The 26734-nt window shown below is 31.5% G+C and overlaps 1 protein-coding gene across 1 annotated transcript in view; it reads left to right on the forward strand.

The window, feature by feature from the left end:
* Positions 1-26734, forward strand: part of LOC134722395 (hemicentin-1-like) — a 147979-nt gene that overhangs the window by 32559 nt on the left and 88686 nt on the right. The window contains exons 6-7 of the mRNA XM_063586013.1: positions 3353-3616; positions 6184-6447. Coding sequence (XP_063442083.1) covers positions 3353-3616; positions 6184-6447 — 528 coding nt within the window. The remainder of the gene's footprint in view (positions 1-3352; positions 3617-6183; positions 6448-26734) is intronic.

Consider the following 26734-nt stretch of genomic DNA (forward strand, 5'->3'; position numbering starts at 1 on the left):
ACCCAAACATGAAATCATTTGTACGCAGATGTCCAGTTGAAATGGATTGAATAAAGGTAGTTTGATAAACTGGTCATCGGACAATTCCCCCTTTTTCCGAAAACCCTCATATCTCATCCCAAATGTGACCATTTCTGAAACTATGTGTACAATAATCAGACTGACAAATTTAAGGCTTTGGAAAATAGGTGTATTGATTTTAAACATTCTTAATATATGAACACCCTTTAGTCTTGCTTGTGTGTAATTAAGTGTTCGGGATTGGCGTAACATAATTTGCAATGTTTCACTCCATAACGGAAGTGATAGAGCGCACCAAATTCGCATATTTAAAAACTACTAGACGGAAAATTAGTTTGATTTGTGTTGTTAGTCTTGTTATACATCTTGAATATGGACGGGATTGCATTTGATTTGTTGGGAGTTCTTTTAATGGCATCTCTAAATCATCCAAATATACTGCTTTGGGAAACGATACCGTGCATTTGAATGGTCATTATTTAACAAATCAAGGTCGTCGGTCCTGTCCCAAAAAAGTGATCTCTTCTGAAGCTCTTCGATCTGTTCATAATAATAAAAAGAAATATATAGCAGCCATTTTGAATTCTTATTTTTTCTCTTAAGATTTCTCTTAAATGTAATACTTAAGAGTGGGTTATAGCTCTCTTAAAGTTACGATAGTTTTTACTCTTAAGATTTACTTAAGAGTTTTTGTGAAAAGGGCTACTGGTTTGTATTTAATACCTTTTATTAATATTTTTATGAATGAAAAGTTTCGTGTGAAACGAAAAGAACACTTATGAAAAGCATTTTCTATAACTGACAATACATGCTAACACGGGTTTTTGGAAAATTGTCACAGAGATTCATTTAAATAAACGCTGTAATTTATTAATGTTCGGCCGAGTACAACAGAATGGTAGTAAATATTTAGGCGTACTAGTAATTTATCTATAGGTAGGGCATTCCTATAAAAAGAAATGCGGGTGTCGCTTCTCTTCTTTCCACAATAAATTAGTCAACACGCCTCTGTGTCCTAAAGGTACAATGCATAGTTGCATTTGTCATCCATTCATATAATTATTCAGATTGAGTTATTTTGGGAGAAAAACGAGAAAAAATGCATCCGGATATTGTCATTGGACGAAATTTTAAGTCAGATAAGACTTCCGGTTTGCGTTTTTCTGTATACTGAACATACATGTACTACGAATAAAGTGTATTTTCAGAATTTTATCTGCTATCATTTTCAAGTTTACTATTCACGGCGGTCACAGAGTTTATTAAAAAGAGAGGGTCGGTATACTATATCAATTACCACCATGAATCGATCAGTTAACTAAGAATTGAAAGTAAATACACTTTATTTATATAGTAATAAATGTTCATAATATACAGATAAGCGCTAAAATTATTCATATGAACTTTTGATACCTTTTCTGAAATTCTCCAGTCATTAAATCTTTTACAAAATTCATTGATTACAAAAAAAAGAAGATGTGGTATGATTGTGGTATTGAGACAACTCAGTCTCCACAAGAGACGGCAAAATCACGCAGAGATTAACAACTATAGGTACAGCATTCAAAACTGAGTGACGAACAAAGCCCTTACCGCATACTCAGCTTCAAAAGGCCCCGAAATGACAATGCAAAACAATTTAAACGAGAAAACGAGTCATTCAGTATTTTAAAAATTCTTCCAACAACACTTTACAGACTTTAAACTACGCTCTAAATGCCCGCGATTTCGCGGGTGTGTTCTAGTTCGTTTTAAACTTAGCACATACTTTCAACTTTTCGTCCAATCAAATTGCTTGACTTTGTCTTCTAACTTTCATAGTACATATGAATGACCAACAGGGTAAGATTTTGTATCGTAATCAAGATATTGAAATGCAAATTGCTACTGGCTATTTTGAGAAATATGGTGTTATCCAAATTTATTTAAATAGTTTGTAATTAGTTTTCAAATTTATTTTTTAACATCCCACTATTAATCTTCGGATCAAAAAATGTGTTTGACAATTAAAAGTTTCTTTCAATTAAATAAAGAGTAACACATATACATTGTAGTTTATTATAACTTGGTTAGATTACAGGGCCACCTAAAATTGTAATCATTTATATTATCTTCCATGTAATTACTTTGTAAACAAAAATAAAGTGACACATGAAACTTTGTAAAGGAAATAAAAGCAACTTGATATATTTCGTCATGAATGAATTGATCATTGGTTGCTTAATGTCCAGTAAAAGATATGTCATGCTTGTGAACTATTCACTAGACTACATATGGGTATATACCATGGGCCGATCCATCAATTTTTAAAGGGGTTCCACCCCAAAATAAAGGGGGAGGGGTTTAACTGTAGGTTCTTATTCAAAGCATTGATCATCCCCAAATAAGCATTAATTTTCAACCACCGTCTTTTGTGATCTGCCACTGCAAACTATCTATATGTTTTGAAATTTATCATGTATAGTAAAACACAGCATTATACAAATATACCAATAAACATACTTACACCAGCAACTACAATCTTTTCATTCTGAAGTCAATATCTTACAATGATACTAGTAAGTAGATTTACAAAACTATGTAAATGTAAGCCAAAACATATCAATAGACTAATGACAGGATTACTCAAGTTGTAAATATGTGCTTAATTAGATAGCGTATAGAAAGGTATATACTATGAAAATAAGAGCTTGGGGCAAAGCCCCGCGCTCTTATTGTCATACTATATACCTTTTTATATACTAACCGACACGTGCTGAATATCACATCCTTTGTAAGTACATCATATTTTGACTTTGATTACCTCTGGTTCTGTTATAAACAAGTTGAAGATGGTAACCTCTGGTCACCTCACTCATATACTGACGTTGGTTAATTGAGATCACCTTAAAGATCGGTTTAATTTGGTTCTCTGCGTTCTTTTAACATGTACACATGTAATATGTCTACAGACTTTGGTCATCTTTGATCACATTACTTTACGATGGTACATAGTCGTGTAATCCATTTTGAACTGATATAAAAAAAAAATTTAGATAGTTGAAATGTATATATACATTCAAATGCTTCATTCTTAAAAGATTTTGTTTTTACTTTTTTTTGAAGACTTACTCACTCAAATTATAACCGTGTTTGTGATTATATCAGCTGCTTCAAAACGACATCATTATATAGACAAGCAACTAATACAGTGACAGTAAACTTCGTTATAAGTGAATAAAGATCAAACAAAGTTTTGCATTACCCACAAAATGAAATAAAACATAAAAAATTGTGAAAAGGCATAGTGACTAAATAATAAAGCTCCAAAAATGTACTGTTGTTATTGCAGACGGACCAGAACAGGTTAATATAGAGCCAAACACACTGATATACACGGTTACAGAGACAACAGGAAATATTGGTCCTATCACATGCACAGCTGAATGTAATCCGAACTGTTCAATGTCATGGACAGGACCAAATATTCGTAATGGAGCTTCATCCGTATTTTATCTACAGAACATTGATCGTAATCAAGCAGGGAATTATATGTGTACGGCGACAAATAAATACGGGAGTAAGACATCTTCAACTGTCAGTGTTATTGTTGAGTGTGAGTATCAAATTGTTTGATTCCATGTAATTTTCCTAATTAAGATGTTTGTTACGGTTAGTAACAAACTCGTAGAATGACTTTTGCCTATTATATTTTATATATCAAATCTATAAGATGATAAGGTTACATATAGTTGTTGATCGAGTTAGCTAGTTCAGACACGTAGTGTTGTTACTGATAATTGCAAAGATTGTTGTATGTAACTTCGCATATTATCTAAATATTTTTCAAGGAATAATGATTTGAACATTTCTAATGATGGAGTCGTGGTTTTAAAACCGAACCATCTAGCTACATACATGTATATATAAAGCAAAAGTAAATAAATATGGTGCACATAATGTATATTAAAAGTTTTAAATTCGCAAATTACATTTCACATCAAATAATAACAGTTCGTTAAAATATTGTCACTAGCGCTTTCATTGCCTTCTGGCGATCTTCATGCGACGTCTAAACAATGTCATTGACGACACTACCGCTGGTGACGTTTATTATGTTACAATAACGGTAAGGGGAGATAAATCAAAACGTATTTAGTTAGATCCGTTTAATTTTGACTGAAAGTCCTTTATGAAGTGTGCTTCCTTTGCCAGTCTTTTATATTTGTTCGATTCGTTCGTTTTATAGAAAGGATATACGGTAAATTGTCCACTACTTCACGTTTTGACATGTTAAATCACATCTTGCATTCGTGTGGATAGATCTCGTTTATTTTGTCTATGAATACGGACGCTCTGGCTATTGAATTACCAGTCTGTCCGATGTACAATTCCTTGCAAGTGCTGCATAAAATACAGTAAATTAGGTTTACCGTTTTGCAATTAATGTCTGCATATGGAACAATGTTTTGGTCATTTTTAAATGATATTTGCGGGCAAGTTTCCATATATTCACAAAGACGTGGGCTACATTTTATGACCCAAATGGATTACAATTCAAAGTTTCAAAATTTAATGACCCTAGATGTTGTCTCTGTTTACGCTTGGTTTGTACTTTTGTTTAACCATATTTTCTTTATTAATTCTCATTTCTTCGATGAATTGGTCGTCACACTGGTAAAATGGGAAAACATAGTAATTGGGTGATTCGTTGATAGCGCATAAATCCGAGTTTTCACTTACGTTAATCATCTTTATTCGTTATGTCGGATTTGTTGACGGTGAACAGTAAATCTTTTCCGTAAAGTGTTTCCTGTTTGTCCATTATAATCTTTTTTGCATCTATTACATTTGATGACATAATTTACATTGTTCGATGCAAACGTAAAATAGTTTATAATTATAGTGAAAATCTCTCCTGGTTTAAATTTATATGACTGTCCTTCCATAATAAGTTGACAAATACCGCCATTTGAACGGACCAAACTGAGCATGCTTGATGATTGCCAATGGATAGTGTACGCAAATATTAATCTATATGAAGTAATCGTCTGATCAAACATGTTTTTTTCGTCGAGAATATGCAATGATATTGCCACGGTACGTTAAGCATTTAATAGAACCATTTCCGTCCTGAACTTTAAAAAATTACATAATAACACTTTTTTTTGTCTTACTCACCTCGAAAATTCAAATTTTGTTTAGCTTAGTTTTAAATGCGCCATGTACTCGTATACCGGATACCAACTATATGTTTGTTTTGAGTCTTTTAGTGCTCTGCTAGTCATTATGAGATTCATACGTGTAAAACTATACATTTGTACTCATCTGCCTTCAACACGAAGTCTTGGCTCACACCGTACAGCAAGCTATCAGGTGTCCAAAAATAACTAGTGTAAAACCATTCAAACGGAACCACTAACGTTCTATATATTCGAAAAAAACAAGAAACACTTTGAAATATATAAAACAACAACTATGCACTAAACAGCAGGTTCCGGTAGATGCAAACAAATGCAGCGGAGTGCATAAGTCAAAATATACGAATAATTCTCGACACTTAAGTGACAATTTTTTAATGAGATCAGAACCATATATGTGTTAATTTGAAATCAAAAGATATAACTTTTGTAAAAACAATATTGACGTACCAATTCTAAAAGCAAAGAAAATTGTTTTTGCTAATCGATGATAACATTGTAACATTTTGGTATACCTTATAATTCATAATCTGTTTCGAAAACGACTTCTCGCTTTGAACATGCATGAAATTTTTGCCACTGGACGTTCAATAACCAACAAACGATCAATCAAATTGTGCTTTAAAAATGAATAAAGCAGCAAGTATATCCATCAATGCGTGCCATTGTCTGTTTGTCCAAATAACACTGTGCTGGACAAATGTTGCCATTCCAGAATTGGTTAATCTGACTTTGTCGGTTGACAAAATTTCAAACATATTTGTTGCCCAAATGATAAAAAAATCCCTACTCCTTTATTGACGGATAATTTTAAAAATGTTCGCAATTATTTACTAGTATGTCAGTACCGACATATGACCACTGAGCTGTTAATAGCCTTTAAAACCAAGTGCAATATCGATACTGTAATATCATTGTATTACAAAAATGTAAGTGTAACTTGCTTACCAGCAAACTCCATTGAGATACTTTCTGGTTTCAGACGGTCCACGGACAGTTAACATAATACCTTTAGAACAGAACTTCACAGCTATAGAGACAGTTGGACATATTGGTCCTATTAACTGTACAGCTGATTGTAAACCTGAATGTTCTATGACATGGAATGGATCTCATCTCCCAGAAAGCATTACATCTGTACTGTACCTGCCGAACATCAACAAAACTCAAGCCGGAAAGTATTCATGCATTGCTTCCAATAGTGTTAGTAGTCTGGTATCTGGTCATATTAATGTTATCGTTCACTGTGAGTATAAAGTAATTAACTGATAAGTCATTTGTTTTATATTCTTAATATAGTATGCATATGCGAGTTAAATAAGTTTGTAATATGTTGTTGTTCTTGTGTTATTGTATGTCAAGCAAATTCAGAAAATGTTTCTCCACTAAAGACTGAAACATCTAGTGTTATATATTTTCCCTAGAGTCATATCATTTCAGTAGACCTCAACAGCGTCGAAGACCATGAGGTCAAAACTTTCCTTAGAAAGGATCGAAATATCGTCCTCCAACTTCAATAGATTCGAAACAGTTTCGTCAGGTCATCTGTCTATACTGTAAATATTGGTGTGACTGTGAAAAATCGGATAATAAATCTCTCTTTAATAAAATTATGAATACTGTTGATATTAGTATATCTCAATTTGAAAACAAATCTAAAATTAATAATAAGATCCATGCTATCCCCATTTCTTGAATAAAAAAAAACTACCAGGACTCTCAAGTGTTTTGTACCTGTTCGTACCAGCAGTCAATTGTTGATTGACAACATTTGTGTTACGTTTGGAGAACGTGTTTCAACAGACCGTCGAAATTCTAAAAGGAACCAATTCTGCACCACTTCTTGCCGAATTTATTCTATATTATTATGAGACTGACTTCAAACAGGAGCTTCTAAGGAAGAAAGATAAGAAGTTAGCAATATCCTTTAACTTTATAATTCGCTATATAGATGATGTTCTTTTTACTAAATAATACAAAATTTGGTGACTATATTGTGCCAATCTATCCCATCGAACTAGAAATAAAAAGGGGACGACAGATACCAGAGGGACAGTCAAACTCATAAATAAAAAAAAAACTGACACCGCCATGGCTAAAAATGAAAATAAACTAACAGACAAACATTAGTACACATGACTCAATATAGAAAACAAAAGAATAAACAACACGAACCCTACCAAAAACTAGGGTTTGTCTAGGGTGTTCCGGGTAAGCAGATTCTGCTCCACACGTGGCACCCGTCGTGTTGCTTATGAGATAACACATCCGGCAAATAGTCTTATTCGGTTGGTCACATTCATGAAAAGGAAGGGGGTTTATAAAGGATACTACAGATACAGTTAAGTCTGCCTCATGTTTTGACCTAAATCTAGAAATTGACACTGAGGGTAAGAAAAGATGATATCAGCTCCCAAATTTCGAACTTTCTATTTTTATGTAGCAACGTTCTAGCAGCGCCTGCATAAGGAGTATATATCTCCCAATTGATTTGATATTCCCGGGGTTTATTTCTATCATGATTTTCTTGATAGAAGATTGCTGCTCACAAGGAATCTATTAAACAAAGAGTTCCAAATAGTGAAGTTGAAAGCGTTCCATCGTTAATTGTACGTTCGTCAGTATGAGTTGGTTAACTGTTTGAAATAACCGTTTCACAGATGATATCGGGTATGTTCCTTTTGTCGTCATGACATTACTGAAGCCTTTTCACGACTGTGACCTACCGAATAAGACTATTTACCGGATTTGTAATAACATAAGCAGCACGACGGGTGACACATGTGGAGCATAATCTGCTTACCCTTCCGAAGCACCTGAGATCCCAACCAGTGGTGGTGTTTCTGTTGCTTAGTCTTTATTTTTTCTATTTTTTGTCTTTTGTCTTTTTATTTGTCTGTTTGTCTTTTTATTTTTAGCCATGGCGTTGTCAGTTTTTTTTACAATTTATGAGTTTGAATGTCCCTCTTGTATCTTTTGTCCCTCTTTTATTATAAATGGCGGGATTTGTACTCTAGATTATTACAAATTTTTATGAATTTGTTTAACATTTCACAGCGGTATTATACTGATACTTTTTTTAAATTATTCACCACTTATTATATTGCTTTTCTATTTGAATCCTATCTTAGATCAATTTTGTTTCGTTTAGTGTATTTTCACTTGTGTTAAAATGTCTTTAGATTACTACTAGTAAGTGGGTTTTTATCTGCGCTATTTTTAGCGCAAGTATACACATGCTGTGTGCTATTAATAGTAAATGAACGATTGTTGACATTAAGTAGAACACTGAATACAATATTAATATTCAATTTTTCACTGTTTAGAATGTATAAATACTTACCTCAATGTCAGCGTATTCATCCATACAGATTATACTGTATTTGTAGTTCAATAAAATATATTTTTGAAGCATATTTGAATGTTGCGTTACATGTAATAAATGCACGATATGCACTATTGAATATTCCTTTAAACTTCCTAATAGATACAAGTAAAATATCTTGCGAACAGTTTACTTTTTTAGTAAGCATAGCCAACACAATTTTAAAAGCAAACGATGTAGTTGACATACGTTATTATCCTAAATTTGTTTACATTCTCCATTTCACTTTTTCAAATAAAAGTATGCACACACATAATGTGAATAAGACACGCATATCAACCAGATACACAATGTATATCCATTCAAATAGTCATTGTTAGGCTGTAACAAATCACACGTGGATGTTGATTATTTCAGTGTCAATTTTATTGTCTATTGATTTTTACAAAACAAGGTCAAAGCAGACCGGTAAATTAAATGCCGTATTCACAGGTAGCGTGTTTTATTTGCTACCTGTAATTTTAGGTAGCTTGATGAATTGTACTTTTTATGTTTATAGAAGTAGAGTGATATGCATTGTTGATTTCTATATGATTGTTATAAACATGTGTTTTAATTGTATTGTTTGCAGGCAAGGACAGTTTTGTGAGGAAGTTATAAAATTATATGAAAATATACTTTGAAATGGCATCTAAATTTCTAATAAACTTAAGTAGTTTAAATGTAAATGGTACTAAAAATAAAGTTAAAAGAGACAGAGTAATTGAATGGATTAAATGTCAAAATACTTCTATCTGTTTTCTACAAGAAACTCATTTTAATGAAAACATAGAAACAGAAATAAGAAATAATTCAAATTTTGATATATTTTGCAGTCACGGAACGACCTCTAGTAGGGGTGTGGCTATTCTCATTAAAAAATCACTGAGTTATAAGTTGATAAATAAACATAACGATGTAGATGGACGATTAATTCTTTTAAATGTAGAAATTGATGAAAGCGTTTTTACCCTTATGTGTATATATGCACCTAATTGTAAAAGTAATAGAAATATATTTTTCAAAAAAGTAAATAATACATTAAAAGAACAAGGGATAGGAATTACGATAATGGGGGGAGATTTCAATGATACGATGAAAGCGATAGACAGGAAAAATGCTCGTTCAGAGGTAAAAAATATCCAATCAGTAAATAGTTTAAAATCTTTAATAAAAACAAATAATTTAACAGACCTTTGGAGATATTCAAATAAAAATAAACAACAATATACTTGGCGAAGAAAAGATAAATCACAGGCAAGTAGGATTGATATGATTCTGATAGGTTCAGATTTCATACCACTAGTAGAATGTTGTAAAATTAAACCTGCAGTTATTGATTCTACGGATCATCAAAGTGTTTTTATGAAGTTTAGAACAGGTGCATCAGAAAAGGGTAGGGGGTACTGGAAAATAAATAATTCTATATTAGAAGATAATGACTACATACAATTAGTTAATCAAGAAATGGAAAGCTGTTTTATGGGTAATCGTAATTTAAAAAACCTTGGTTTAGCATGGGATATATTTAAAATAAAGATAAGGGAGGCAACAATAGCTTATTGTAAATCTAAAGCTAAATTTAAAAGAGAAAACTTACGAACTCTTGAAAAAAAATTAGAAAGAAAATTGAAAATAAGAGATGAACAAGAATCTGAGAATAACGCTTTAGATAAAGATATTGAAGAACTTGAAAATAATATTGCCAAAATTTATGAACAAAAGGCTAAAGGTGCTCAAATAAGATCACGAGAGAAATGGGTTGAATTTGGGGAAAAAAATAACTCGTACTTTTTAGGTTTAGAAAAACAGAGACAGGTAAAAAAGTCAATCAATAAATTAAAAGGGGAAAATGGTGAGATTTTAACGGATCAAAGTGATATACTTAGTAATATTAGAGAATACTATAAAAAGTTATATTCGACGCAAAACCCTGATAAAACATCAAGCGACACATATATATTTGAGACAAAACTCGTTAAAGAAATGGATAAAAATGATAAATCAATTTGCGATGGGGATATTACAGTAGAAGAATGCTCAGATGCTATTTATAAAATGAAACTTAATAAATCCCCTGGATTAGACGGTTTAACCGTGGAATTTTATAGAAAATTTTGGGATAACTTAAAGTTCATAGTAGTAAACATTCTTAATATTGGATACAAAGATCAAACACTTACATATTCACAGCGTACAAGTGTATTAACGCTATTATTTAAAAAAGGTGATCCATTGTCACTAGATAATTACCGTCCTATTTCTCTTTTAAATATTGACATGAAACTTCTATCGTACGCTCTAGCACAACGATTGAAAAAAATCTTACCAAAACTGATTAAAGAAGATCAGAAGATGGATATGTTAAAAATAGATTTATTGGTTTTAATCTTAGACAGATACAAGATATTATAGATTTTACTGATTTATACAAAATTGAGGGGGCTATAGTCTTTGTTGATTTTTCTAAAGCATTTGACTCTTTAGAATGGAATTTTATGTTTTCAGTTTTCAAACATTTTGGATTTAATGAATCTTTTATAAGATGGGTTAAGACTTTATATAGTGATATTCAAACATGTGTAATGAATAATGGTTGGATATCTGAGGTCTTTAAAAACACAAGAGGTATACGTCAAGGGTGTCCTTTATCTGCATTATTATTTGTTTTATCTGTGGAAATTATGGCTTCCAGATTAAGAAGCAATACTGATTTTAAAGGTATCAGAGTCAAACTAGATTGCAAAAATCATACTATAAAAATTTCGCAACTGGCAGATGATACTACTTTATTTTGTTGTTCTAAATATGATGTTCAAGTAGCTATGAATGAAATTGAAATTTTTGGTTCTTATTCAGGGCTGAAATTAAATAGAAACGAAACAGAGGGGTTATGGGTAGGAAAACTTAAATCTTGTAAAGACAAAATTGAGGGAATCAACTGGAGCAATGGACCAGTTAAGACTCTTGGCATTTACTTTGGGCATTGTACGGAGGAATGTGATAAACTAAATTGGGAAAATAAGATTGAAAAGATGAATAAATTATTTTATTCTTGGCAAAAAAGAAATCTTACTATTTTTGGAAAAATTTTGATAATTAAAACATTAATTGTGCCCATTTTTACTTTTGTGGGATCTGCTTGCAGAGTTCCAGAGAAATTTTTAAAAGAAATAGAAAAAAGTTGTTTTAAATTTATTTGGGATAATAAACCAGATAAAGTAAAAAGAAATTCAATTATTAGTCCATATGAAAAGGGGGGTTTGAATATGATAGATATCAGAAGTTATTTCATCGCTCTAAAAGCTATGTGGGTAAAAAGATAAGTAACTGATTGTTAAGGAAGTTGGACAATTATACCTCTAACACTATTTTTATAATTTTGGGTCAAACTGGTTAGTGTTTCAAACAAACAGTGGAGATAAGACAGACGAAAGCATTGAAAACATCCCAGAATTTTATAAAGATATTATTAAATGTTGGAAATTAACTGGTGGAGGTCTAACAAAAAAACCAGAAACATTTACAGATATAAGGAAACAAATATTATGGAACAAATTTATTAAATTTGAAAATAAAGCTATATTTTTAAAATATTGGATTAAAAGCGATCTTATTTATGTAAATGATATCATATAGCTTTATTTTCAAATTTAATAAATTTGTTCCATAATATTTGTTTCCTTATATCTGTAAATGTTTCTGGTTTTTTTGTTAGACCTCCACCAGTTAATTTCCAACATTTAATAATATCTTTATAAAATTCTGGGATGTTTTCAATGCTTTCGTCTGTCTTATCTCCACTGTTTGTTTGAAACACTAACCAGTTTGACCCAAAATTATAAAAATAGTGTTAGAGGTATAATTGTCCAACTTCCTTCACAATCAGTTACTAATCTTTTTACCCACATAGCTTTTAGAGCGATGAAATAACTTCTGATATCTATCATATTCAAACCCCCCTTTTCATATGGACTAATAATTGAATTTCTTTTTACTTTATCTGGTTTATTATCCCAAATAAATTTAAAACAACTTTTTTCTATTTCTTTTAAAAATTTCTCTGGAACTCTGCAAGCAGATCCCACAAAAGTAAAAATGGGCACAATTAATGTTTTAATTATCAAAATTTTTCCAAAAATAGTAAGATTTCTTTTTTGCCAAGAATAAAATAATTAATTCATCTTTTCAATCTTATTTTCCCAATTTAGTTTATCACATTCCTCCGTACAATGCCCAAAGTAAATGCCAAGAGTCTTAACTGGTCAATTGCTCCAGTTGATTCCCTCAATTTTGTCTTTACAAGATTTAAGTTTTCCTACCCATAACCCCTCTGTTTTGTTTCTATTTAATTTCAGCCCTGAATAAGAACCAAAAATTTCAATTTCATTCATAGCTACTTGAACATCATATTTAGAACAACAAAATAAAGTAGTATCATCTGCCAGTTGCGAAATTTTTATAGTATGATTTTTGCAATCTAGTTTGACTCTGATACCTTTAAAATCAGTATTGCTTCTTAATCTGGAAGCCATAATTTCCACAGATAAAACAAATAATAATGCAGATAAAGGACACCCTTGACGTATACCTCTTGTGTTTTTAAAGACCTCAGATATCCAACCATTATTCATTACACATGTTTGAATATCACTATATAAAGTCTTAACCCATCTTATAAAAGATTCATTAAATCCAAAATGTTTGAAAACTGAAAACATAAAATTCCATTCTAAAGAGTCAAATGCTTTAGAAAAATCAACAAAGACTATAGCCCCCTCAATTTTGTATAAATCAGTAAAATCTATAATATCTTGTATCTGTCTAAGATTAAAACCACGTCTAGGGCAGTAGGTGCAAAACTACATTAGTTGATTTGGACAAAGACTGATCCAATTGCCTATTTCACATCATTCAAACAAAATTGGGAGAGGTGAGAGAACTAGTAGTCCTTCATGGGAACAAGAAAAAGTATTCCCTTAGCCAGGGTATCCGCTGGCGGTCGCCATTTTCGCAATTTGCGAAAAAATTATAATTTTTGGCGATTAAAATTCGTCATTGGCGAAAGAATTTGGCGAAAGAAATATATATAACGATTTATTTTCACCCATCTTGTTTATTTACTTTTTTCGGCTTTCTCTGACTTTACCGATCAAACAATATTCGGAATTCACCTTGAACTCGTAAACATTTTGATAGAAAATCAATAATCAGCTGATTGCATTTAAAGCTATCGACATCAAAGGACTGATTAATAAATGTGTTGAGATTGTATGATATGAAAAAATGATAGGGTTAAGTGGCTTCTGTCACATGTCACAATAGGGATTTTATTAACCACTTTGCGACGCACGTGTTTGAAGCAAAATTTTTACGCTTCCTCTCCTTCTTTTAATGAAAGTCCAGAAAAGAAAATTGTTGTTATGACGAAAAATGTTCAAAAGCAAGAAAGGTCTCTGATTTAAAACTTTATCATTTAACTTTCATTTTGATCTTTGATTTGAGTGGGTATTTCAAAGTCGTTTCAGTGACACACGTGTGTCAAGCATATAGTTTTACTTATTTACGATGGTCTAGAAAATAAAACTCGTTATAAAGAAATCTATTCAAAAGGTTGGCATGAGAGCAAGCCTTAAATGTAATGACTACACCTTACACGAGGGATCAGTTCCAAGTGATAAGATGCTTCGTTTTGTTATAAAAAAAAAACCACTTCTTATTTAGGGAGGGGGCTGGAAAAAAAGGAAAATTTAAAAAGAAAAATATATTTGTGTTACTAGGCGAAAAAAATTATGAAGTGGCGAAAAATATATTGTTTTGGCGAAAGAGGTGGCGAAAAAAATAATTGACCCAGGGGAAACCCTGCCCTTAGCTAAGGTGAAACGAGGTCCAGTGCACTTCAGCGCTTGTGAGTTTAAGGCGTAGAACAGATTTTTTATCTAGATCGAACTATATGAAAATTATTTAATCTGTAAATCGATGTTGATGTCAATTTATGGTAGAATTGACTAAAATGGTTAAATTCAAAAATCTAAAGACATTTTTTTTTTTTTTTTTAACAACATAAATAAATATTTATTTCAAATATTGGCTTGTTACAATATCATTCAAGAGTCCAAGCTTCTCCTGATGTTCCCTGTTACAATCCACTAATCACTCAGGGTAGTGATTAGTTGCAAAATACATATTACATTTTTTACATCATATATATATATATATTAGATAATATCGATTAATCACTTAATATGTTTTCTAATAGTTGCTAAAACATTACTTTTAACCTTCAAACATGCTCTTCTATTGAACTCATTGCGAAAAATTGAGTAAACATTGACATTTTTTGTCTTTTGATCAGATATGTAGTAGGCTTTATAAATTGAAAAGCCCACAATTGTTAAAAAATAGTTTAAGTCAAAATATTCTTCTTCAGAAGTTTTATATCCAAATACTAAGTGTCTTAGTTTTAAAGCTAAATAAAGCATAGATGAAAAAGGTTGTATTTCTCAAGACATAATTTTAAATAAACTAAAAAATAAATCAAACTGGATGGCTGAAATTAATTTAAGTAAGAAATCTATACCAAAAGACTGGGCAGCAATTTTAAAATCGAAAAATTCTATAAAAAGTATTGTTAATATAAAAAGAAACCAATTTATATTGGATGGTTTACCTATAAAATTAGAAGCATTAACAAATAAACTTGTATATAAGTCTCTGATAAATAAAAAAATTGAACCAGCTATTGGACCCAAAAAATGGCTGCGTATATTTGATATAGATGATGTGTTATATCAAAACTATCTATATAAAATTTTATTCAAATATTTAAAAGAAAATAAACTTAGAATTTTTAGATGGAAATTACTACAACATATTCTACCTACAAAGAAACTTTTACGCAGGTGGAAAATTGTAAACAATAGTTCTTGTAATTTTTGTACACAAGAAGAAGATTATTATCACTTCTTTATACTGTGTCCGTATTTAAAACTTTTTTGGAATAAAATAAATGAAGTTTTAAATAACAGTAAAATAACTTTTAAAGTAAAACTAAGACACTTAGTATTTGGATATAAAACTTCTGAAGAAGAATATTTTGACTTAAACTATTTTTTAACAATTGTGGGCTTTTCAATTTATAAAGCCTACTACATATCTGATCAAAAGACAAAAAATGTCAATGTTTACTCAATTTTTCGCAATGAGTTCAATAGAAGAGCATGTTTGAAGGTTAAAAGTAATGTTTTAGCAACTATTAGAAAACATATTAAGTGATTAATCGATATTATCTAATATATATATATATATATATGATGTAAAAAATGTAATATGTATTTTGCAACTAATCACTACCCTGAGTGATTAGTGGATTGTAACAGGGAACATCAGGAGAAGCTTGGACTCTTGAATGATATTGTAACAAGCCAATATTTGAAATAAATATTTATTTATGTTGTTAAAAAAAAAAAAAAAAATGTCTTTAGATTTTTGAATTTAACCATTTTAGTCAATTCTACCATAAATTGACATCAACATCGATTTACAGATTAAATAATTTTCATATAGTTCGATCTAGATAAAAAATCTGTTCTACGCCTTAAACTCACAAGCGCTGAAGTGCACTGGACCTCGTTTCACCTTAGCTAAGGGCAGGGTTTCCCCTGGGTCAATTATTTTTTTCGCCACCTCTTTCGCCAAAACAATATATTTTTCGCCACTTCATAATTTTTTTCGCCTAGTAACACAAATATATTTTTCTTTTTAAATTTTCCTTTTTTTCCAGCCCCCTCCCTAAATAAGAAGTGTTTTTTTTTTTATAACAAAACGAAGCATCTTATCACTTGGAACTGATCCCTCGTGTAAGGTGTAGTCATTACATTTAAGGCTTGCTCTCATGCCAACCTTTTGAATAGATTTCTTTATAACGAGTTTTATTTTCTAGACCATCGTAAATAAGTAAAACTATATGCTTGACACACGTGTGTCACTGAAACGACTTTGAAATACCCACTCAAATCAAAGATCAAAATGAAAGTTAAATGATAAAGTTTTAAATCAGAGACCTTTCTTGCTTTTGAACATTTTTCGTCATAACAACAATTTTCTTTTCTGGACTTTCATTAAAAGAAGGAGAGGAAGCGTAAAAATTTTGCTTCAAACACGTGCGTCGCAAAGTGGTTAATAAAATCCCTATTGTGACATGTGACAGAAGCCACTTAACCCTATCATTTTTTCATATCATACAATCTCAACACCTTTATTAATCAGTCCTTTGATGTCGATAGCTTTAAATGCAATCAGCTGATTATTGATTTTCTATCAAAATGTTTACGAGTTCAAGGTGAATTCCGAATATTGTTTGATCGGTAAAGTCAGAGAAAGCCGAAAAAAGTAAATAAACAAGATGGGTGAAAATAAATCGTTATATATATTTCTTTCGCCAAATTCTTTCGCCAATGACGAATTTTAATCGCCAAAAATTATAATTTTTTCGCAAATTGCGAAAATGGCGACCGCCAGCGGATACCCTGGCTAAGGGAATACTTTTTCTTGTTCCCATGAAGGACTACTAGTTCTCTCACCTCTCCCAATTTTGTTTGAATGATGTGAAATAGGCAATTGGATCAGTCTTTGTCCAAATCAACTAATGTAGTTTTGCACCTACTGCCCTAGACGTGGCCATAAAACATCTTGAAAACATAAAATTTGCCAGTTAATATTATCAACTTTATCGACTCTGCGTGTGTGGCATTTCAATGTTGTGTTTCTGTTGTGTCGTAGTTTTCCTCCTATATTTGTTGCGTTTCCCTCAATTTAAGTTTGTAACCCGAAGTTATCGGTGAAATATAGTTTTACCATTGTCCGACTTGTCGTAATTCCGTCATTTTGTTATTCCTTCGTTCTGAAATTCCGTCATTCCGCAACAAACCATTTTACAGAGTGTTTTTCTAAACGCCTTCAGATATTTGGCTTATTTTTTGTATGTGAACTAACCAAGTTTAAATTTCGTTCCGTTCTGCTAATTTTGGATAAATTACGGTTTTTTGACTTCAATGATTTTTTTATAATCACAGTTTTACGGACTTTTTTTCTACAAGCTTACAGATATTGGGCTGATTTTTGGTATGTGATCTAACCATGATGAGTTACCGTACTGTGACCTAGAGGTGTTAATTTCTGTGTCATGTTTGCCTCTTGTGAAAAGTTGTCACATTCGCAATAGTACCATATCTTCTTTTTTAGCTCACTTTTCCAAATAGGAAATGTGAGATTTTCTCACTACTTGGCGTCCGTCGTCGTCGTCGTCGTCGTTGTCGTCGTCGTCTGTCGTCGTTAACAATTTTTCAAACATCTTCTCCTCTGAAACTACTGAATGGATTTGGAAGGAAATTAGCATAATGTCCTTAGATTATCCTGCACAAAGTTTTTGCTTCGATTTTTGATCCGTCAACAAACATGCCCGCCGTTTCTTAAAATAGAACATAGGGGTCAAATGCAGTTTTTGGCTTATATCTTAAAAACTAAAGCATTTAGAGCAAATCTGACAAGAAGTAAAAATGTTCATTAGGTCAAGATCTATCAGCCCTTTTCAGAATTTTCAGATTAATCAAAAACCCATTGTTGGGTTGCTGCCACTCAATTGGTAATTTTAAGAAAAATTTGCAGTTTTTGGTCATTATCTTGAATATTATTATAGATAAAGATAAACTGTAAACAGCAAAAATGTTCAGCAAAGTAAGATCTACAAATAATTCAATATGACTAAATTGTCAATTGACCCCTTCAGGGTTTATTTCCCTTTAATGACAATTTTTCACAATTTGTTCATCATATTTGCTAACTTTAAAAAATCTTCTCCTCTAAAACTACTCAACCAAATTCAACCAAACTTCATTTAAATGATCACTAGGGTGTATAAAATAAAGTTTGTGTTTTATTGTCTATTTCGTTAAAAAAAACATGGCCGTCATGGCTAAAAATAGAACATAGGGTAAAATGCAGTTTTTGGCTTATATCTCAAAAACTTCAGCAATTAGAGCGAATAAGACAAGAAGTTAAAGTATTTATTAGGTCAAGGTCTACCTGTCCTGAAATTTTCACCCGAATTGGGTGACTGATTTGTCAGGTATAATGCCCCTGAATTGATGATTTTAAAGAAATTTTTCAGTGTTTGGTTATTATCGTGAATATTATTATAGATACAGATAAACTGTAAATAGCAAAAATGTTAAGCAAAGTAAGATCTACAAATAAGTTTATTTGACTAAAATTGTCAATTGACCCCTCAAGGAGTTATTGCCCTTTAAAGACTTTTTTCACAATTTATTCATCATGTTGACTTACTTTAAAAAATCTTCTCCTTTGAAACTGCTGTATCAATTTCAGCCAAAATTAGGCTAAATGAGTTTCAGAGTATCTAGTATAAATTATATTTTTTTTTGCTTTTGAAGAAAATAGGACGATTCAAAGAACATTTAAATAAATTGAAAAGCCAAAATAATCATTGATGAGAGATTTAACCAAAAGTAATTAAGGTGAGCGGTTCAGGCTCTTGAGAGCCTCTTGTTATATAACCCATTCTCGAGCTGGACTCGATAGGTCTTACAAATGCGCAACAAGTCTGAACAAAACATGACCAAAAAAACTGTACTTTTAAAAGAGGAAGGGCATATTTTCCCTGATTTTTGTCTCACAAAAACCCTGAAAGAATAAATTAACAATAAAAAACAAAATATAAAAATGCTTTTTGATCAATATCTGGATTTTTCATATATCATGATATGTGTGATAGATAGTTAATTTAACCCTCCTCGGAAGGTTGAAAGTCCAATATGCGTAATTTAGACTGTTTTGAGGTTGGAAAAACAGTGAAGGACACTTTTTGTGTTGTTATTGTTGTAATTTATACAACTTTTCCAATCAAAAACTGAAATTGGTTTAGGGTGTTCTTACCCCATAAAAAACAGCTTTTTAATAATAAAAAAAAAAAAAGTGGAACATCGCTTAATTGTGCCTTTAGGCTCCTTAATAAGAAAATCATGTACAAGCATCGTGACTCCATTAGAAGAGCATAGAACTGCAAATTAATGAAAGTCTGTTTTGAAGAAAGGGTTCAAATCTCTATTTCTATTGATGTGTTTACATTTATTACATATATGGAAGGAACAATTGCCGTAAAAAAGTAGTGCCTTTACATAACCAATAACACGATAATTAATTTTATAGCAATGAAGCCCAAATGTTGCGTGTGTAAAATACACATAACTCTAATAAGGCATTGAAAAAAAGTTTCAAAGCAACAAAACAATTTTTCGAAACCTTGTTTAAAAATAGCACCCTAAATTTAAGCGAACAAACATTTGTTGTCATTGTATTGCAATATTGTTGTCAATTATAATAATACATTAAATCCTGACATAAAAAATATGGCTGATATACTATGCAGGTATATAGATTAACAAATAAAAGTGCACATATGGTCAGTTGTTGTGTTTGCGGTCAAACAATTTTGTCGTACAAATCAGCATGAGGTATCAAAACTACTGAAATTTTGTGACGTATCAGTATGTTGAGTAAAAAGAGGACATGCTGGCACCCTAAATGTATGCGAAAAATAATTTGTTGTTATTATATTGTAATATTGATGTCCATTGTATTATACATTGAATCCTGACATAAAATATGGCTGATTTACTATGCGGGTATATAGATTTACAAATTGAGCGTCACTGATGAGTCTTATGTAGACGAAACGCGCGTCTGGCGTATAAAATTATAATCCTGGTACTTTTGATAACTATTGGTCAATGCTGTCAAATAATTTTGTTGAACAAATCAGCATGAGGTATCAAAACTACTGAAAATTAGTAACGTATCAGTATTTTGAGTAAAATGAGGACATGCTGACACCCTTAATTTAAGCAAAAAAATAATTTGTTGTTATTATATTGTAATATTGCTGTCCATTGTATTATACATTGAATCCTGACATAAAAAATATATCTGATTTACTATGCGGGTATATAGATTTACAAATTAAAGTGCACATATGGTCAGTTTTGGTCAATGCTGTCAAATAATTTTGTTGAACAAATCAGCATGAGGTATCAAAACTACTGAAAATTTGTAACGTATCAGTATTTTGAGTAAAATGAGGACATACTGGCACCCTTAATTTAAGCGAACAAAAATTTGTTGTCATTGTAGTGCATTATTGTTGTTTATTGCAATAATACATTGAATCCTGACATAAAACGTATGGCTGATATACTATGTGGGTAAATAGATTAGAAAAATAAAAGTGCACATTTGGTTAGTTTTGGTCAATGCGGTCAATTAATTTTGTTGTACAAGTCAGCATGAGGTATCAAAACTATTGAAAATTTGTAACGTATCAGTATTTTGAGTAAAATGAAGACATGCTGGCACCCTTAATTTAAGCGAACAAAAATTTGTTGTCATTGTATTGCAATATTGTTGTCCATTGTAGTTATACATTGAATCCTGACATAAAAAATATGGCTGATATATTACACTAGTAGCACGATTTCAGTCTGAAACGGTCATTTTGGTCTGATCATATCTTAATTGACTGGATTTACCGCTAGAGGAAAACGTCACGACTTGTCAGATCGTTAAGTTACCCGTTCCGATCGATAGTCTCATTAGGTAAATCAGTCCGTTAAGGCATGTCAAGATAAATCAGACTGAATCTTCTAGCGAGCTATTCAGATCCGTTAAGACCGTGTCAGACCAAAACAGATCAAATCTCAAAATTAACGTTCAAAAGTGTCAGACCATGTTTAGATCCGTTCAGTATCCCGGTATGATACCACGAGTTACGCCCCTTCTGCTTGATTAGTGCATTTTAGATTAATTATATATGTATTTGATGTATGAATAAAATAGAAAAAAAAGTAATTAAAGATTAAATTCTCTGTTGATTCTTTATTACTGTTGTAGCTTGTGGAGGAACTAATAAATAATTCGTCTATATATGTTGCTTATTTTTTAAAAAATATTAGTTTATTTATTTATATTAACTATAAATTGCAAGGACGCATGGTAATTATATAGGTACACATAAACATGTTTGCCATACATTTAACCTTAAAATGTTGAGAACCCTTTGAGAACATATTTGTATTTGAAAATCAGAAACGTAAAAATCTTAAACATAACATAAAAAAGGCGATGTTGTATAATTGCCAACGAGACAATCAATAAAAATTAACACATGCGCATTTTTTGTTTTAATTCGTATTCTGTTGATATGTCCTACTTTACTATTACCGTTGGAGCTGGGTTTTTTTTATTATTATTTTCGTCCTTATTACTCTGTTAAACTCGGAATCGCTTCTATTATCATAGCTTTGTACTGTACAACATATCATTACACAATTATTCATTTTACACAACGGTGCGTCTAAAGACCACTAAGGTCGCCAACGTCCATGAAGCTGATCACGATACTGCATTCAGTCTTAGTCGAGACAGTGTTTAAACTATAAAGTACTATCGTATAAAGATTTTCATTCAAATAATTAGTGTATATATATATCCTGATGATTATTGTCTAACCCATATGCACAAGTGGCAGATTACCCCCCCCCCCCCCCCCCCCCCCCCCCCAAAAAAAAACCACACACACTTCTTGTCTAGAGCGGAAATTAGTCACAGGTTGATTCGGTGTATTACGTTTGCGCGCATTACCATTACATTTGCGCGCAAAAATCATTACATTTGCGCGCAGCTTTCCATTACATTTGCGCGCATTTTTTTGGCAGGTAAACTCAGGTAAAATACAGGTAATAATGCTTATTTATCTATTTTAAAATGTGTTCAATTATTTATAGAATCATATTCAAAACAGTTTGGTCCTGGCCATTGATTGACGACCTAAATTATCCCATTGACTGGGACAGATTAGATCGTATTTTAGGGAAAATACAGGTAATAATGCTTGTTCAATTATTTACAAGTATCAGTACCCCTTCCTTTAGTATAAGTCTCATAAGGCAGGGAAAAAAGAGATAAAACCGCAGTTTTTTCCGATTTTCAGACACAATTCAATAATTCAAAGGTGTATGCAAAATTTTAAGAAAATCCGTGACATAGCCCATTCATATATTGTAACTTGACCTTAAGCTATAACGGAGTTTTTACTTGCTTTAAGAATTCAATATGAACAGTATATAATTTGACTGATAAACAAACTATTTTTAAAATTAATAATTGATTAATAAAAAAAATACAAAAAAAAATATAGTTATTTATAACATAATATAATTTTTATTTATATTTTTACCTAAGATTATCTGTAAAATAAATGCGCGCAAATGTAATCAAAAGCTGCGCGCAAACGTAAAATATTTTAATCCCCAAATGCGCGCAAACGTAGTGCGCCCGGTTGATTTGACTTCTAAAACTGGCCGTTAATTCATACAAACGTCCGCATACGCGATAAATGACAACTTATCGGTCGGGTGTGAATATTGACACCTGTGTGTAATGTCTCTGCAAAATTAAGTTTTAATGTAAAATACATGTACTAGTACATGCATGTTGATTTGAATAGTACGTTATATTAGTTTATAGTACAATACAGATTAAGATTGATTTACAAGTGAAACTTTTGATCTGTGTTTTTAAAGAATAGGTACAAATATATATGTTTAATGTATTTCATTTTTTTTTAACGTTAGTTTTCTCGTTTGAATTATTTTACATTGTCTTATCGGGGTCTTTTATAGCTGACTATGCGGGATGGGCTTTGCTCATTGTTGAAGGCCATATTTAAAAAAAACTGGTTAAATTTGTTTTGAATACCATACATGTACAATATTTGTTTTTTTTAAACGGAATGTTGTATTGCCTTCCCCTCTTATTTCCTCCGGTCCACTACGGGAAAATTTATTGGCAATAATCAAATGCGATTTTTTTTCACAAGATCTACTTTGGAGCAGAATCTTGGACTTATACATTTCTCTAAAAGCATACAGTTCTAAAAGTTGTGTATTTTCTTGTCTAAATTACCATGTACATGTATGAGGATAAGAATAGGTCACCATTTATAAAGATAGAAAGAATATATAGATGATGAAATATAAAGAACAAATTGATTGATTGTTTGGTTGTTTTACATCCAGTGGCAAATATTTGATGCATTTAAGGCAGGCAAATATTCAGTATAAAGATAAATGGTATAAAAATAAAAGATATATAGATAGATAGTTTATTCTCATAAAACCATGCAAGTACAAAGGTTACAGAGAAGTTGAAAAATAATATACATAAAAAAAATGATGATCTGAGCTCCCCTCCCCGAAAAAAAATCACTCGTATTATATTAATCTAAAGTAAAATCTGGATCCGCACCTGTTATATTTGGCGTAAATTAAAAATTTCTGTTTTAGCTAAAATACTTGAGTTCAATGGCACGTGCTAGTAATCAACCGAGGCAACAGGAAACAAAATCAATGATCCATAACGCAAAAAGTAAATGACTATTTTACAATATACAATAAAAAGGTGCCAAATATATTCATTTTCTCCGTGTCAGATATTTTTATTGACTGTACAATCGCTTGCAAGTTAGCTGTACAATTATTCGGAGCCTTCCTGTACAATCACTTTGAACTTTCCTGTAGAATTGCTTGGTCAAATTTATTAAATAATAAATACATTGCATATGCATTGCATTGGTTGTTCCTTGTCTGTCCTATTACATTCATCTATGGTATTTGAAATGAAAATAAGCACAAAACCAGTCATTTTGACAATTAAGATTCTTTTAAGGAACCCTTTTAAGGTAACTATACCAGAGACACAAACAAAATGTGTACAATAGATATAAAAAAAGAAGAATTGCCAAAGAGACAACTCTCCACAAGACCAAAATGACACAGAAATTACCAACTATAGGTCACCGTACGGCTGTCAACAATGAGCAATCACTGAAAATCTAAATTAGTCAATTTGACCAATTTAATTAGTCATTTTGACTGTCCTCTAGGTGACAATGCACTTTAATCATTTTGACTATGCTCTTAGTCGTTGACTAGATGGTAAGTCACATTTGACTGGGTAGGGTTGTCATTATGACTATGTTAGGAAGTCAAAATGACCATATGTTATACTCGTTATGACGAATTGGATTGTTCAATTGACTATGCACATTTGTCAGTTTGACAATTGAATGCAGTCCATATGATTAATTGGAATAGTCGGAAGTGACCATGTTGGTTAGTCAACATGATTAATGTGAATAGTCACGACTGTTAGATTGATATTTTAATTTGTGTTGTGTTTTTTGTTCTACCATTTAATTTGTGTGCGTTCCATTCCGTTTCGTTCTTGTATGGTTCAATCATTTCTTCTGTTATTCTACTTTTTGTTGTTTCTCTTCCATGGGATTGACAAATACATCTCGAATATAATATTATTAATAATACCACCGCAGCAATACTAACAATGACAATAGTATAGGACCAGAAAGTGTTCAATGTTTAAAACCTTCCTATATCTAATAAGTGTCCATGTGTAACCACTAGTCTACTTAATATTAAAGTCTAAAAATCATATAAAGAAAATAAATTTATTATATTAAAACTCATTGTACATTTGAAGTGTTTATTACAGATATATGTTGTCGGGATCAACTCTGCATGTGTCAGTGTGGTATTCTCTATGGTCAAAAATCTCTTAGCTGTGTTCATACAAATAGTGATGTCTTCATTTGCTGAAAAATATAAATATATCATTTTAGAAGCTAAAATATAACAATAAACAAGTATATCAGTCATGTTAAAAGTTTAAAGAAAAAAACAAATGTTACAATCTTTGATCTAGTAATTTAATCACTCATCTTATACCATTAATTTGTAATGTAAGCACCGGGATCTTGATAGCTACCCATCTTATACCACAACATTTGAATGTAAGCACCAGGATCTTGACAGCCACCTATCTTATACCACAACATTGTAATGTAAGCACCGGGATCTTGTCAGCCACCTATCTTATACCACAACATTGTAATGTAAGCACCGGGATCTTGCCAGCCACCCATCTTATTCCACAACATTGTAATATAAGCACCAGGATCTTGACAGCCACCCATCTTACAACGAAACATTGTAATATAAGCACCAGGATCTTGACAACCACCCATCTTACAACACACCATTGTAATATAAGCACCAGGATCTTGACAGCCACCCTGAGTTTTTAATTTATTGTTGTTGATATCGATTACAGTGTTCATTTTTAATAGTTTTTGCTCAGGTTAAAAAAAAATTGTTAAATACTCTTATCAATCCACAATATGTTGTATGTGTATCAAAATTATTATCCCGTATACATATCCCCCCTTTTTCAACATGTGCCGATATTACTTTCATTTATACTCTTTTTTTCTTAAATTCAATTTTTGTAAGTTAGAATTAAAACAAATATACATCATACTTACTTAAAACAATTGGTTTATTTGACAAAATAACAGTTTCCATGCCTTCTCAATCAGGTTTGTTTACATCTACGTACACAATCTATGGAACAAAGGGAACGCGAAAGAGTGCGCGTGAAAACCAATACTCTACACCACGTGGTGCTGTGACCACTAACATAGTCAATTGACCATGCAGGTAGTCATAATGACTTGATTAGTAGTCATATATGCTTTTGACTACCTTTCGGCTGATATTTGACTAACTGAATAGTCATCGTGACTAATTTAGATTTTCAGTGATACCTCATAGTAAGCTATAAAAGGCCCGGAAATAACAATGAATGATATAAAGTTTTTTAACACTACAACCACAGAAGAAGGGTGGCTGCTTTTATATTTCCATGTGTCGGGGTTTAAATCCCATTCAATAGAAGAAGATGGGGGGAAAAGGTGTTTGGTTATATTTATATCATGTCTATCATGACGCGGGGAACTGCTACATAGTTGTTAAAAATTCGTTAATCATAATTTAAATTTCACCAAAAATAGGGAGCATTAAGTCGCAGAAATAATTAAGGACAGTCTCTTTATGTAAAGAATATACCACATTGAGCTTTCTGAACTTTCTTCTGTCTTCTAGCAATTTCCGGACTATTTCGAAATATGTAGCTTAACGTCTGACATATAAGTATGCAAATTCAATAATTACATGTAGTTTAA

This window comes from Mytilus trossulus, chromosome 6, assembly GCF_036588685.1.
Source record: "Mytilus trossulus isolate FHL-02 chromosome 6, PNRI_Mtr1.1.1.hap1, whole genome shotgun sequence".
Classification (NCBI taxonomy): domain Eukaryota; kingdom Metazoa; phylum Mollusca; class Bivalvia; order Mytilida; family Mytilidae; genus Mytilus; species Mytilus trossulus.